Raw genomic sequence first — 15,084 nt, forward strand, 5'->3', positions numbered from 1 at the left:
CCACAAATATCTTTTAGAGAATTTAAAAAAATGTATTGGGATTAGTCCTTATATTGTTCTACCTGTGTCTTAGTTACTGTGAGTCCAACTACAAAGTGTCAAAGGAGAGAAAAATTAAAACTAATAAACTTAAAACACCTCTTAAAAAAGACTTAAAATACTTATGTATACATAAAAATGTCTTGATGGTAAAATGTTGTACGTGGGAACATACCCTAGCAGAAGGAAGAACTATGTCTGCTATTGGAAAGCTATGAGTCTCTCTTTTCCTATAGTTATGAAGCCTCAATTTCTAGCTCTGCAAAGTTTTGAGATACTGGAGTTTAAATCTGTCATTGTCTAAATATCTGTCTTGAGCCATACAGGTACAAGATAGATGCAATTTATTATGGATGTCGTCTTCCTATTTTTGTTTATCTAGATCTCTCTGTACCTGGAATAAGTGTCTGTGTTCATATTTGCATGTGTGGACTTTCTCTCATTCTTTGCTAGGGTTGCACTATAATCATACGTGCAATATCAGTTATGCACAATATTGTATGTTTGTTTAATTGTGATGTCCAAAGCTCTAGATGTGCATGAAGACTATTTACAAAGAACATACAGAGTAAAACAGGAAATTAAGAGGTTGTGTATGGGCTATGGTTGTATTCTATTGACTACACTGTGGTATTTTCACCACTGTCCTATGTGGGAGTGCAGGTTCACAGTCTGCTCTGACCTTCAGGATGAAGTAGATAGTTCTGCTGATGCCCTAGTCCTGTGTTGTAGGTAATGGCCTTCCCCCCTCTTCTTGACCTTCCTGTGATTTTCTCTGCAGAGGAAATAGGAGTGAGCAATACCTGTACTCCCCAGAGCTAGAGCCTTCTGCAAGAGGCATCCATTCCCATCCCATGCACAGCTGAGCAAGAGCCATCGTGATCTGACCTTAAGTTTGCTGTGACTTGACAGTTTGAGGTGTTAAGTTGGCACCAGATGGATTAAGCTTTGTGCATCACTCAGCTCCAATAAACTGTCGCTTAAAATTCTAAACGTGCAACTTACAGCAGTCACTACCAGTAATAAATAATTTCTATTAACTAGGCAGCTTTCAGAAGGTGCTATACAGTGACCACAGGGTTCCCGTAGGGATTAGAGGCAATTTACAGGAGTACAGAACCTCTTTGTCCACGTTAATATTTTTATATGCTCTGTATTTGCATCTTCAATTATAGATGAACAGAGACTTTCTTCTGAGTGTGATGTTGAATGAGTGGTATCATTTATCCTCTTATACAGGCAGCCTTTAAAAATGGGTTTAATGGTTTAATATTTCCTTACAGGCAGACAGTAGAACGTGTGACATTACAGAACCAACTCCAGCAGCTTTTAGAAGCCCAGAGATCAGAGGGCCAATCACTACCAACATCCCCAAGGTAACAGTTTCCAGAAGTGGAATTCTAAAGTAGAGTAACTTGGAGCCTTTTTATTGCATAACTATTATCAGGAGAGATCATGGTCTATCTAATCATTCACACATTAAAAAATAGTAAAACATCTGCTAAAACTCAATACATTTCTTTTTCACTGCTGATTTCAAGTTCACATATTTTTTAAATTGCCAGCTTGTAATAGGTGTAAATACTGAATGCTCTTAGAAAGAGATAAGCAGAACTAATCATTCCTGTTCCTCACAATATAAAATCTGATTTATTGTGGAAGCCAAGTACATTTTGTATAAGATGAATCACAGTGAACACAGGAAACACCTGGTGAAATTGTAAAGCTTCTCTTTGTGTACCATGTATACCATTGTAACCTTATGCTAGTTATAGTTCATAAAACCGGTTGCTTACAAAAAATGCTTGCAGATTAATATGGCTTCTCGTGCTCATTACGTGTTTTGCCCATACTAGCTACTGTAAAAAGCCACAGAACCAGAAACATGTATAATTTAACATGTCAACGGCTTTCGCTAAAATAGATCACTTGACATTAGTTGAATAACACTAAGGAAGAGGAAGGAGACAAGACTGGGAGCCAGCAGGCCTGGTTTATGTTTCTGACCCTGCCACAGACTTCTTATATGTCTTTTGCCAAGCCAATTATATCCTGATCCTGCAAGAATTTAAGTATGTGCTTAACTTTACTCAGTTGTCAATCCAGTTGACTTCAATGGGATTGCAAAAGGGAGTAAAGTAACACACATACTTAAATGTTTGCAGGATTGTTCCCTTAATCTCTTTCTCACTCAGTGTCTTTATCTGTAAAATGGAGATACTTTCCTGCATAACAGGGGTGTGTTATGGAGCTAATTTCATTTTAACATAAGCGCTAACGTCAATGGAAAGAGTCACCTATTGATGTCAGTGGACTTAGGATCAAGCCCTTAGAGTGCTATTTATACAGTATCTAATAAGTTGTGGGAAACAAATACTAATCATTAGTATTTGTAAAGTGCACTGGATGGGGTATTATACAAGTGCAAATCATTATTATTTATATTATTTTCTGAAGTAGAAATAGATAGTGCAAATACACCTTCTGAGATTGGAGAAGTCTTTGTATATACGAGAGGGGCGGGTTGGTGGGTGAATTGCTTGGTTGGTATATCTTTTTTTCAAATGGGAGAGGAAGATTCATGCTCTGCGTCACTCACTAATTCTAACCACTAACCTCCTCCTCTTGATTATGTGGGTAGGGATGAAAGTGGCTCTTCATTTTTTTAAAAACTCTGCTTTCATGGTGTTCACTGTTTTCCTTCCAGTTACAACTCCCTCACCTGTCCCATCTTGCCATGTCAATAGCTCTGCTCATTGAAGCACATTCCAAGAACCAAAGGAAGATCATCAGAACTAACCTTCTTTCACCCAAATGATAACCTTCTTTCACCCAAGTAGTTTTTGCATGCACATTTCCCAGGAGGCCAGATACAGCTTTAATTTGTCTATTTCACTTATATACTAAAACATTTCTTAATTAAGATGAAGTGATTAATAATAGTATATTAATTTAATACAACAGTATTAGGACTGTGAAATGATTAGAACTACAGTTGTTTGAAAAAAAGAAATTCACACCTATACTGCCCCAAATTAACCATAACTGAGTCTTTTTGCCAGTGGCCATGAGTAAAAGCAGGGGGGTGTTTGGTTTGTAATCAGGATATGGAATTTGTGGACTCTAACCCATGCCTCAGGGAAGGAGCTCTGTAACATAAATCCTTTGCAAACCAGACTTAAGATTGTATTTCCTCACTTTCTAATATTTGGGTTTTTTTTATTAGAGTAACGTCCTAATAATGTTGAACTTAATTAATGTATATTTACATAACTATAAAGGGGGAGGTGTGAATGGCCCTAGCTTTTTATATAGTCTTACATGGTTTATTGTTGGTGGTGGGTGAAATCCAACATGTGTGAAATGCACCTCTGACTAGCACAAAGCATGTTTGTAGTAATTAGGCCAAGCTATCTTTGTATTATGACTGGACAAAAATAGTTAAAAAGTTTTTTTACCTTTTTGAAAAATGTGTAAGAAAGGTCTATAACTGAAAAACAGCTGTTTCTTTCAAATTTTCCTCTAAAATTCTTGTTTGGAATTCAAGTAGCCATACACAATTTGTATAACAGGCTACTTGTGAAACATGCTGTAAAGAGTTTTTCTTTGTGAACATTAGCAGAGAAAGGGAGTCAAAATCTAGTTTAGAATGGAAACAGAATTAAAGCCTTCACTGCGGAGCCCCTGCAGTTGCTCCATAATAATACATTCTACATGGACAAAGATCAAGGGGCTAAGAGGAGCAGTATGCTCAGACAGACGTGCACTGGAAATGCACTAAATTTTATATCTGTACATATTTGACTGTGGTGTCCTGTATTGAAAATCATTTCTCCTTTTTTTTTTTTTCTTTTTTTTCCTTTAAGTTCACCATTGTCCCCCGCTTCTGGTAAACCTCAGTGGAAAGCCTCTGGTGTAGATGATTTGTCTCTACCAAAAAGTAAATTGAACACCCAAGATGGGTTTCAGATTCTTGGCAGCATGGGAACTTCCAGCCATACTCGGTCCAAGACGAAAGACGAGGACTCAGATAAAATCCTGCGCCAATTGTTGGGGAAAGAAATCTCTGAGAATGTCTGTATGCAAGAGAAGCTGACATTGGAATTTCAGGATGTTCATGCTTCCTCCAAGAATGTGAAGAAGATTTTACCGGAGAAAAGGGAGCTGAAGTTAGCCAGACTGAGGCAGCTTATGCAGAGATCCCTCAGTGAGTCTGATACAGACTCAAATAATTCTGAGGACCTGAAGAATACCCCTGTGAAAAGAACTGACAAACCAAGGCCACAGCCCATAGTAGAAAGTGTTGAAAGCACTGAGAGTTTGCATCTGATGATTAAGAAACACACTTTGGCAGCAGGGCGCCGGTTTCCTTTTGGCATTAGAGCTTCCAAATCTGTGGATGGCCACAGCCCATCTCCCTCTTCAGAGAGCAGTGATCCTGATAACGAACCCCAGTATCAGTCTGGGACTGCATCTCAGAGCCAGGTTTCTGGAGATACCTCTCAGTCCAGCACTGACAGTGCCACTGTTCAAAAGGTTGCTACTAGTCCTAAGAGTGCCCTCAAGTCTCCATCTTCAAAGCGCAGAACCTCCCAGAATTTAAAACTCAGGGTAACCTTTGAGGAGCCCGTGGTGCAGATGGAGCAGACAGAGATTGAACTGAATGAGGAAAAGGACAAAGACCGTAGCAAAGCGCCTCAGCGGGCTCCAGCCAGCACTGAACCTGGGGATCAGCTGAAAAGGCCATTTGGAACATTTAGATCTATAATGGAGACTCTGAGCGGGAACCAGAACAACAACAACAACAACTGTCAAACAGCAAACCTGATGAAAACCTCATCAACATTGCCCTTTACCTCATTAGGAAGAAAGGCTGCAGATAGCAAGGGAAATCCAGCAACTCCTTCTAAAGGAAAAAATAAGACAGTGAGTGCTCTCAGGGTGGGAAGGAAGCCTTTTTTCCTTCTCATTTCTTTTCCTTTTTAAATAATGAATTTACCTATGGTTAAGAATGACAACCTCATGTTCCCTCCCCACAGCCATGTACACACAAACAACCAATATGCACTGCTTGCGTGGTGAAAAGACACACAGACTGCAGATCATAGGTGGCTTTTATTTGAAGACTTATGGAAGGAAGGGAAATCGTCGAGGGTGAAATTCTCCCCCCCGTGGGAGGAACCACTAGGAGCCACTTAAGTCCATAAGTGCCCTTAATTGATGCATTGGCTCTGTGCTCTGCACAGAGGGGAATTTCACCCAGAATACATTTTTAATCTTATTGCTGGGGGACAATTCATAGTGAGAACATTAATTTTAAAACCTTTGGATTACAAAGGAGTAAATACATTCAGGGTCACCCCTATCCTATAGACCTGGTTACCTAGAGTGGCAGGAATGAGTTGGTGGCAGAAAATAATGTAAACATACCCTTTTTCTGCTGCTGCTGCCCCTCTCTGCCTCCATCTCTGCTATTGTGCTCTCCGTGAGCAGCCACTGCCCAATTCACTCCTCACACCCTCCCAGCTGTGGCTTTCTTTCCTCTACACCCTCCTGTTCATATCAGAGCAGCAAATTGGTACCTGCTATCTGAGAGTTCACTCTGACATGCCAGCTGAGCCATGATCACTGCATGCAGCCTGGGTGCCAAAGTAAGTGCCCCTCCTGAGAGGAACAGGGAAAAGAAGGATGTGTCTGTTCAGAAACCGCCCCCCTTGTTTGAAAGAGGGAGAGGAATTACTCCAAAAGAGTGTCCCCCTGGGGGAGGGAGAGAAAGAAGGGTGTGTGTATGTGTGAGTGCAAGAGAGACAGAGGGGTGGGAAACAGTGTGATTGCAGTGTGTATGTGTGTGGCTGTGATGAGCAACAGGCCTGTCTGGCGAGGAAGAGAATAGAGTGTGTGAGTGACAGGATGTGGAGGAGCACTGAATGTGAGTGATGAGTCAGTCTCTTGGGGTGAGAAGGACAAGAGGGAAGGGATGAATGGAGGACAAGAAAAGGAAGGAGAAATTGAAAGGGAGGAGAAACACCAAAAGAACAGAAAACAGACTAAGGGAGAGAGAAATGGAAGAATTATGTACTGTCAAAAATATAATTTAGGAGTAAATGGAAAAAGAGGAGGAAAAGGTGCCTCCAAATATACAGCCAGTAAAAAGAAGTGAATGAAGGAAAGAAAGGCAAAAAGAAGAAAAAGCAATCTCATAAGAGATGAGTTACAATTTACTGTATTATTAATAGACCGTGTAGTGCCAAAACATTAAATGAAAATTAAAAATGTAAAGTCAATGGGATAGGTTAGGCGGACAAGAGAGGGTGCACTTAATGCTATTTGCATAGAAATACACAGCCAGATTAAAGATTGCAGATTTGGGCCTTCAAATAGCTTACAAATTGTTGTAACTGTAATAGTTGAACTGCCATTGAAATACAGAAGTAACTCAATACCGTAAGAGTGAAATTTTTCAAAAAGATGGATTCAGATATTTGAGAGAGAGAGGAAAGGACTGATTGTCTTCAAAAATGTTCTGGCAGAAAATGAGTGTGTGTGGGTGAGGTAATATCTTTTACTGGACCAATTTCTTTTGATAAAAGAGACAAGCTTTCGCACTTACGCAGAGCTCGTCTCTTTCACCAATAGAAGTTGGCCCAGTAAAATATATTACCTCACCCACCTTGTCTTTCTAATATCCTAGAACCAAGACAGCTACAACACTGCAAACTGATAGAAAGTAGTGTCATAAATAGTTTACTTAGCTCACTTAGGAAGATTAAACAGTTGGAAAGGAAATTCTGATGCTATCAATCATTGCTTGCAGTATTGACACTTGCTCTATGTAGAACTGTAGGACTGGAAGGGACCTCAAGAGGTCATCTTATTAAATGTCAAGGTGCCACATTTGCATGTTATCTTTGTCAAACACCAAATTCATCTGGAAATGTAGTTTCACAGCTGGTCAGAGATACCTCATAGCAATGGGCTTTCTCTACCTCAAAAAAGTAACAGATTAATTATGTTTTAAAGTATCTTTTTTTAAAAAGTTTTCATTGCTAAAAATTCTCCTGTAACCTTTTGACTGCACAATTACTTTAAATATGTCTGTGTGCATGTGATAAGCTCATTGCATGTTTTCAACTGACTTGTATATTGCACTTCCCTAGGGGCCTTACTCCAGCTACACCAATCTTTCCTCTAGCATGCTGATTGAAGACCGTCTGTGTAACTATGCATGGTATGTGCTGATACAGAGTGAATTGTTTGGCTTCGTTATTGTTGCTTTCTCCCCCCCTAATTGCATGTGCTTGTTAAAATAATTCACCGCTGAGATAAATGATATGATTGATGTCGGGAATAAAAAACAGGGAAATACTTGATTTCCTTAAAAAAAATTAAAAAAAGTAACCCACACTTGTGATGAACTTCTGCTAATGTCACAGGTGAACTAGCTTAGAGGCTTCAGCTGTGAGCATGCATAAAAGTAGTCATACTCATAAATCCACCATGCAGTTTAGTTCTGTTTGGCATAGCGCTTGGTCTCTGTTGAACGAAAGTCAAGTACCAGATGAGAATGGAAATCAAATTTCTTCTCATGAGTAGGGCAAGTCAACCTCCAATCATAATCTGAACATAAAGTACAGTGTTCTGCCTTCTGTGTTCTTCTCACCCGGCCTTGGACTTCAGAAAAAATTATATATGTTAAAACAAAGTCTCATGATTTTGACCATTTGTTTAATCTTTCTAATTTAAATGTACTGCATTATGAGATTGTCAGGCAGACAGACCAATCTCTCAGTAGCCATAAATGTGTGCTGCAAAATGCAGCATTTAATAAGATATATGTTTGTTTTAAAAGAAAATATTCCTTAAGTTGCTCTGTTATTTTAACCTAGTGCGAGCAACTTTGGGAAAAGTTTAAAATTAATCTTTTAGCAGTTTAGGAGTTTGAATGGCTTTAGCAGGTTTAGTAGTTCGAGTTTGTTTTTTTTTAAATGTAGGGCTAGGGCTGTCTGTCCCTTACCATCCAAATCTTTCTCGCATATACCTAACTTGATTTTAATAGTTCAGACCAGTGGTTCTCAACCTATTTACCATTGTGGGCCACATGTACAGCTCTGTGTGTGTCATGTGGGCCACATCCACACAATATATATACTTCCTGATCTGAGAATTCTCACTTACACTGGTGTCAGTGAAATCAGCATCGGGACACTAAAGTATAGTTTACAAAGGTTTTCTTCTCCCCTGGGGAATATTGGGGAGATTCACTTCTGACCTATTTTAAGATAGGGAAAATGCCTGTGTTATAACAGTCTCTTGTAATGTCTTTGGACACTCTCCAGCCAAAGTAGCTCAGACGCTTGAGTATGGTGAGATACTAAGCCACTAATCATCCCCCTACGCTAGAACCATCTCACAGGGCTGCCAGCCCTCACAATATTTTCACAAGTGCCACAATTTTGCACCATTAAAATTGGCCTTTCATGAGAAGTTCCTGGGTTTCTGCTGGAGATGTAGTGCAGTGGTTCTCAGCCTGTGGTCTGCGGACCCCTGGAAGTCTGCAGACTATGTCTAAGGGGTTCACAAAAGGTTGTAATTACCAGAGGACAGTGGTATTCAGCCTGTGGTCTGCGAACCCGTGGGCATCCACAGACTGTCTATGATTTCCAAAGGGCTCCGCACCTCCATTTGAAATTTTTTAGGGGTCCACAAATAAAGGTTGAACACCACTGTTATGTAGTGGATGCTGCAGTTCTGACTGTAGAGGCTTCTGCTGGGAGACTGAGCTGCAGACTTTGGACTGCAGTACGAGTTGCATCAGAGGCTGGTGCTCTCCTTGCTGTTTTCCCTCACGACAAATCTGTTCATTCTTCCTGGGCCATGAGGCAGATGGAGAAACAGGGAACCAGTTTAGGGATAGTTTTTAACTATCCCCTCCTCTATTCAGCATTGAGTGGGGCTGAGAGAAGCAAAGATAGGGGTGTGTGATGATAGAAAAGGGATCCAAGGAGCATGTAAATGGCTCAGTGGGTGGGTGTCCCCCCTTTCCTCTCCAGCCTGCAGGGATCCAGCCCCAACTGGGATGCACTCTCCCAGAACATTCACAAGGGGCAGCATCCAGGGAAGGGGAGAAAGAGCTGAGCAGGGGAAGGTATTTTAGGATGAGAGCTGGGTAGGGGCAGAGCCCAACAACAGTAGAAAGAGTGAGGTGTGGGTTGGTGCCCGTTTGAAGGGAGGGGGGGTGTAGAAGGCAGGGCACAGAGGACAGAGCTGAGATCAGTGCTTGGGGAATGGATGGTTTTGGGGAAGAGCCCCCCTGTCAACCAGGAGTAAAAGAGAGGAGGTCCCCCAGTTGGGTGAAGCCAGGGGGGCGCCAGGGGGGGGCATAGGCTGGGGCGTGGACCTGGGCCAGTGGCTGCCATGCCGGTCCAGCGAGCCGTCGGGACGCGGCGGAGCTGCCCGCGCTGCGCTGCGAGGGGCGGCGGCGGCGCGGCTCGCTGCGGCCGCTGCATGAGGCGCCGCGGCGACTGCGCAGCCCGGCCGCCGCCCCCCCGCCCCCCCGCGCCCGCCGCGCCGAGGTCCGCGCTGTCCCGCCGCCCGTGGAGCTCCCCCAGTCATGCGCGCGCGCGCAGGTCCGCTCCGGGCCCGGGGACCTGCCTGCGAGCCGAAAGCAACCCGAGGGAAGAGGGGGGGGGCCGGGGATCGGGACCGAGGCGGCGCAGCACACCGCGCTGCCTGGGGCAGCCTATTTTCTAGAGCCGCCCCTGGTTGGGTGTGTATTTTTTGTGCACTTCAGGAGAGTTTCCTGAATTACAAAAGGGGCTATTCTCGCTAGGAGTCAGAAATCAGAAAAAGAACCAAATAGCAGTGTGTTTAAAAAACATTTTTAAAGGGTTCTTATGATATTTAAGTCAAACTTTGGTTTGGTCTGTCTCATGATTTTGGAACATTCAAGGTTGACAAGACTGCACCTGTCATTTTCCCATTCACCCACAACCCGCACACACTAGTGTCATGTAGCTTGTGCAGCTTAATATGTTAGGGCAGTGGTCTTTAAACCTCTTTACGCACAAGATCACTTTTAAAATTTAAGTGCCACCCAGCATCTGCCCCACCTCTTCCCCAAGGCCCCACCCCACTCACTCCATCCCCCCCTCCTTCTGTCGCTTGCTCTCCCCCACCCTCACTCACTTTCACCGGGCTGGGGCAGGGGGTTGGCATTCAGGAGGGGATGCAGGCTCTGGGCTGTGGCCAAGGGGTTCAGAGTGTGGCAGGGGGCTCCGGGCTGAGCCTGGAGTAGGGGGTTGGGGTACAGGAGGGAGTACGGGGTGCTGGTTCTGGGAGGGGGGTCAGGGCTGGGCTTGGGGTACGGGAGGAGGTTCGGGCTGCAGGAGGAGGTATGGGATGCTGGCTCTGGGAGGGGGCTCAGGGCTGGGGTGCAGGAGGGGTGCGGACTCCCACCGGGTGGCACTTACCTCAGGCGGATCCTGGTCAGAGGTGCAATGGGAGCTGCGGGGGCGGTGCTTGCAGGCAGGAGCAGTGCATGAAGACCCCTGACCCACCCCCCGGGGCCACAGGGCCATGCTGGCTGCTTCTGGGAGTGGCATGGGGCCAGGGCAGGCAGGGAGCCTGCCTTAGCCCCACTGTGCCACCAGAGTTTTAGCATCCAGAGATCGTGATCAACTGTCAGAAGCTCCAGGATTGACCAGTCGGTGATCACTGGGTTAGGGAAAGTATCAGCCTCAGTCCCATTACTAGTCATTCTGGGCAGAGTCTGACTTTTCCCCTGGAATGAGTTGGAAGACTGTAATTCTGATTGAAACATTACACAGCTTCTTCCAAAAAAAGAAGTACCTGTTTTGAATAGGGTGCTGCCTCTACAGTTATAACCTTTTTCAGATGCTTAGGCCTGTCTTATTTATCTGGACTGTCTCAAACTCATTCTAACTCAAACCTTTCCACATGTAATTTTGTAGCAAATGGCGAATAAGTATTTAAGTTCAACCTGAAATCAACCAACATCCCCATCCAACCCCAACTTCTTTTTTTAAAAACATTTTAAAATCTCATCTGTGTCGGGGTTCGGCATGTTGTTTACTTTTCCAAGTTGGTCACAGCTTGATAGCGAAGAAATTAACAACATTTCCAGGGTCCTTGTAAAATTAGATTCACTCCATTTCTCTGAACATCTGAGGAGAGATTTCAATGTGGAGGGTGATTTTTTTCTCTTTAAAAGGACTGGTTAGCTTTTTATTTATTACAAGTCCAAACAAATGTTTGCAATTACTTGTGTCCAAGATTCCAATGAAATGTTCACTTCCCACAGTTTTTCATTTGAAATCTGTAATACATTAAAGTGAACACTGGTTCATCTTTTCAGTAAGAAGCTCTGTATTAGCCGCTGGCCATCAGTAACTAGAAGTACTTTGTTTGGATGTACTAGTGCTTTAGGGGAATCCACCATCATAGTGCCCTCAGGTAGTTAATAAATAGTACACCCTTTTAAAATTATAAATGCCTATTAAAGCAATAGACATTGCCAATTTGAGTTCTAGTGCCCAGTAATTGACTACACTGGGATTTATATTTCCGAGCGCAAAGTGAGTGCGTAACAGATTGAAGATTAGTTATGGTCAGTCATCAATATCTGCTGTGTAAGGGACACTATGGTGCACTAGTCTAGGGGCACAGTGGTAGCCATCTCCATTATCAACCAGGAGACCCTGTTATGACAGTCTGTTAGAAACCTGTTATGACAATCTTCTCCCTCAGGTTGGCAGGAACTGGAAACAGTATACAAGCGGGGCACTAAGATCCCACCCACTCCCTCCCACAGCTCAGCATGGAGGTTTACAAAAACATGGAAAATGCTGCATTGGGCAGCAGATTGAGGAAAGGCAGTGATGAGCAGTGTTTTGCCACTAGCCTGATGGCGTTCCCTAGGTGGAGTCAAGGTGCAGCTTCTAGATGACATGTTCCCCTAGAAAAGCTGCATCCCTCCCACAAACCCTGGAGCAGTTGTAGAGCTGTAGCAGAGAGGGTGCTTGAGTCATGTGGCTTCTTTTGTGCTCTGTATGGCCTTCCACATGAGGAAGGCTGAGGGATTCACACAGCTGTGGATTCCAGTGGCATAAAACTGGAACAGCGCAGTAGCAAGTCATCTCAAAAGCAGCTGTCTGGCTTGCAGAGCCACAGCAGGATCTGTGAAAATGTGAGCTTGAAGCCACCTTATCAGACACGCACCCTTGACCTGTGCTTTGTGAAGTTTACCCACACACCAGAATCTGGCCCTTACAGTGACCAAGTTATATGATGATTATACTGTAGGAGTATTACTGCTAAGGACAAATAATGGAAGGTGGGAAATTTTAAGAGTGTCCAAAGGAAGTCACTGTGAAAGTGGGAGGAGTTGGATACCTAACTCCCTTAGGCACTTTTGAAAATCCTACCCCAAAATTTAAAAACTTTATTGACGAGAATTAGAACAGCATTGGACTCACATTATGCTCTTGGATGATTCAGACCACAGATAAATCAAAAGAATTGGAATGTTCTGAATTGAATTTATATACTATAAAATAGTTTGCAGACTTAAATGTTTCTCTCTTTGGTTTCCCTGCTTAAATTAAAGGATAAAATTCTGAGCACATAGTATACCCCTTTAAAAACTGGTTGAATGGAGCATTCTGGAGATTAAAATATATATTATAGAGAAGGCATACTTATTGATATTGCTAATAAATAACATCTTAATTAATAAAACTGGAAGAATTGTAAAAGGTACCGAATATTTGGTGCTCTACAAACAAGGTATGGTCTTTGCTATAATGAGCTTACCATATAAAAGAAGTGGGTATTCACCCACGAAAGCTCATGCTGCAAAACGTCTGTTAGTCTATAAGGTGCCACAGGATTCTTTGCTGCTTCTACAGAACCAGACTAACACGGCTACCCCTCTGATACTTGATGCCATCCTTTTGTTTACTTTTTGCTTGAATTTTTGTGTGCTGAATATGATTTTCTGAATGTACTATTGGGGTAACATTTTCAAAAGCACCTAAATCCCACTCCCTTGCAATGGGACTTAGGAATTTTTGAAATTTCTACCCGTTATCATTAAATATTTGAATAGTGCCTTAATTTACACAATTCCTTACAAACAAAGGTCCCAGTTCTACAGGCTGGCTTTGGATATCTGCCCATGCTAATCTGATACCTGAATAAGAGCCATAAGGAAGTCAGTGGAACTAAGAACAGTACTAAGCCCTCCATTCAGTAGTAAATGTTTGGAGAATCAAGCTTGTAGATAAGGTTGCATTCACCACACAAAACCTGCATTCTAAATAAAACAAGATAAGCGCAAGACCTTGGCTTGCTGCGCTGGCTGCGCGCAGCTGCGCAGCGCAGCGCTGGGGCGCGCTGGCAAGCGCAGCGGCGGAAGAAGCGCCAGCAGCCAGAAAAACTCTCCCAGCTCTCAGCTGCTGCTCTCCCTGGGGAAGGGGGGGAAGCGACAGCGCTGCTGGGCGCTGGGGGCTTGGGCTGCGCTGGCGCGCGCCGCGCATTGCAGCGCGCTGCAGTGTGGTGCACACCCTGCTGCAGCGCTGCAAATTGTAAGTGTAGCCAAGCCCAAACACTCCCGACCGTATCATTAGAATGATCATGGATAATTTTCTTCTTTTTCTCCCCAGGCATAATGACATCAATAGGAAAAGTCTGAAATCTTACAGCCAAAATAATATTGAAGAGCCAGAGCTGCAGGAATTCTTCCTCTAAATCACATCTCATGATGCCTCGTCTGCCTTCAAACGTGGTTTGAAATGCCTGAAATATCTTCTTTTAAGAACACTAATATGAGACATAACTCTCACCAGCAAAACAAGACTGTTAGGATGCCTTAAATTTGTAACAGTTAGACCATATACAAAATGTTTTTATGCTATGTGTGTGTGTGTAACTTGTTTGTAAGATAGACTGTTCAAAGGCATGGGGGAGCAAAAGTAATGGTTTGGAAATTGCAGCGACACGGGCAACCTCCAGAATGTTCATCTGGCCACTGAACGCATTTTATACTTCATCTATTGCATGGATATACTGTAATAGGTCTGTATTTCCCTTTCTCAATGACATATACTGTAAAAACTTCAGCCAGGACTCTGCCTGCTGAGCTCCTCAATGAGACCAAGGCAATAGCGTTGTTTTTTTGTCTGGTATGTTTAGTCTGTTATTTCTATTTTTTGTAAAAAGGAAATAAAAACAGTCTTAACAATATACCACCTGAATGGGTCCAGATACTTCTCATTTCACTGTTCTTTGCTTCCTCACAGTGGCATTTTTGGTTTTTAGAATGCTTAAGTATTGAATGATGGAAGTATCCGTGCAGTTAACAACCACCTAGACTTCCACACAAATGGTCAAATGTGCAAAATCATTTGTGTTAAAAATTGCTTTGAAATTTTAAATGTGCTTTTGTAGCTTTAAAAAAAATGTCAGTGGCTCAGGAAACTCATAAATAAGTTCCAGAATTAATGTTTTTTGTTATTTTCTGTCAAGAATTGGAATGTGCTTGGTGCTGTACTAGCCTCAGAGTCCCTGCTATGAGGACCCTACAGTTTATTAAAGCCCAGTTCATGTCTCTTTGCAGCCCACAGACTTTCCATTAAATTCAGTGGGAACTAGTTCAGGCTTTGAAAGACAAACACTGGTAATACAAGATATACTGGGAGATCCAGAGAAGGATGTTGTTTCTCTTGCTATATAGAGGTTTTTTTAATGGGTCAGTGTTTTGCAACCTCATGGAAGAAGTGAGTTTTTAATTCCTCATTCAGTTCCCTTCTAGATTCTTTATACATTATCAAAACATTCCATTTGGCAATCCCTACAGTATATAGTTCTAAAGCAGAGTAACAGGCAATTGTTAAATGATGCATTTCTCCCTCATTTCTCAACTGGGCTATGTGGACTTGGTGAGACAGATCTTACTACAACAACAGCAAGTTTAGTGGTGACATTTTTCTTTTCAAAGAAGACAAGCTACAATGTTGAAATTACACA

The 15,084-nt window shown here is 42.7% G+C and overlaps 1 protein-coding gene across 3 annotated transcripts in view; it reads left to right on the forward strand.

Annotated features, from left to right (window-relative positions):
- The window catches only part of LOC120408735 (synuclein alpha interacting protein), a 104,540-nt gene extending 90,237 nt beyond the window's left edge, over window positions 1-14,303 (forward strand). For 2 of the 3 annotated variants that reach the window (XM_039545927.1, XM_039545928.1), the window contains exons 9-12: window positions 1,323-1,415; window positions 3,906-4,965; window positions 7,197-7,267; window positions 13,722-14,303. In XM_039545927.1, the coding sequence (XP_039401861.1) occupies window positions 1,323-1,415; window positions 3,906-4,965; window positions 7,197-7,267; window positions 13,722-13,806 (1,309 nt within the window). In that variant the 3' untranslated portion in view covers window positions 13,807-14,303. The remainder of the gene's footprint in view (window positions 1-1,322; window positions 1,416-3,905; window positions 4,966-7,196; window positions 7,268-13,721) is intronic. The other variant, XM_039545930.1, reaches the window with a different exon arrangement.
- Window positions 14,304-15,084: the final 781 nt, after the last annotated feature.

Source organism: Mauremys reevesii, linkage group 6 (genome assembly GCF_016161935.1).
Source record: "Mauremys reevesii isolate NIE-2019 linkage group 6, ASM1616193v1, whole genome shotgun sequence".
In the NCBI taxonomy this organism is placed as follows: Eukaryota; Metazoa; Chordata; order Testudines; family Geoemydidae; genus Mauremys; species Mauremys reevesii.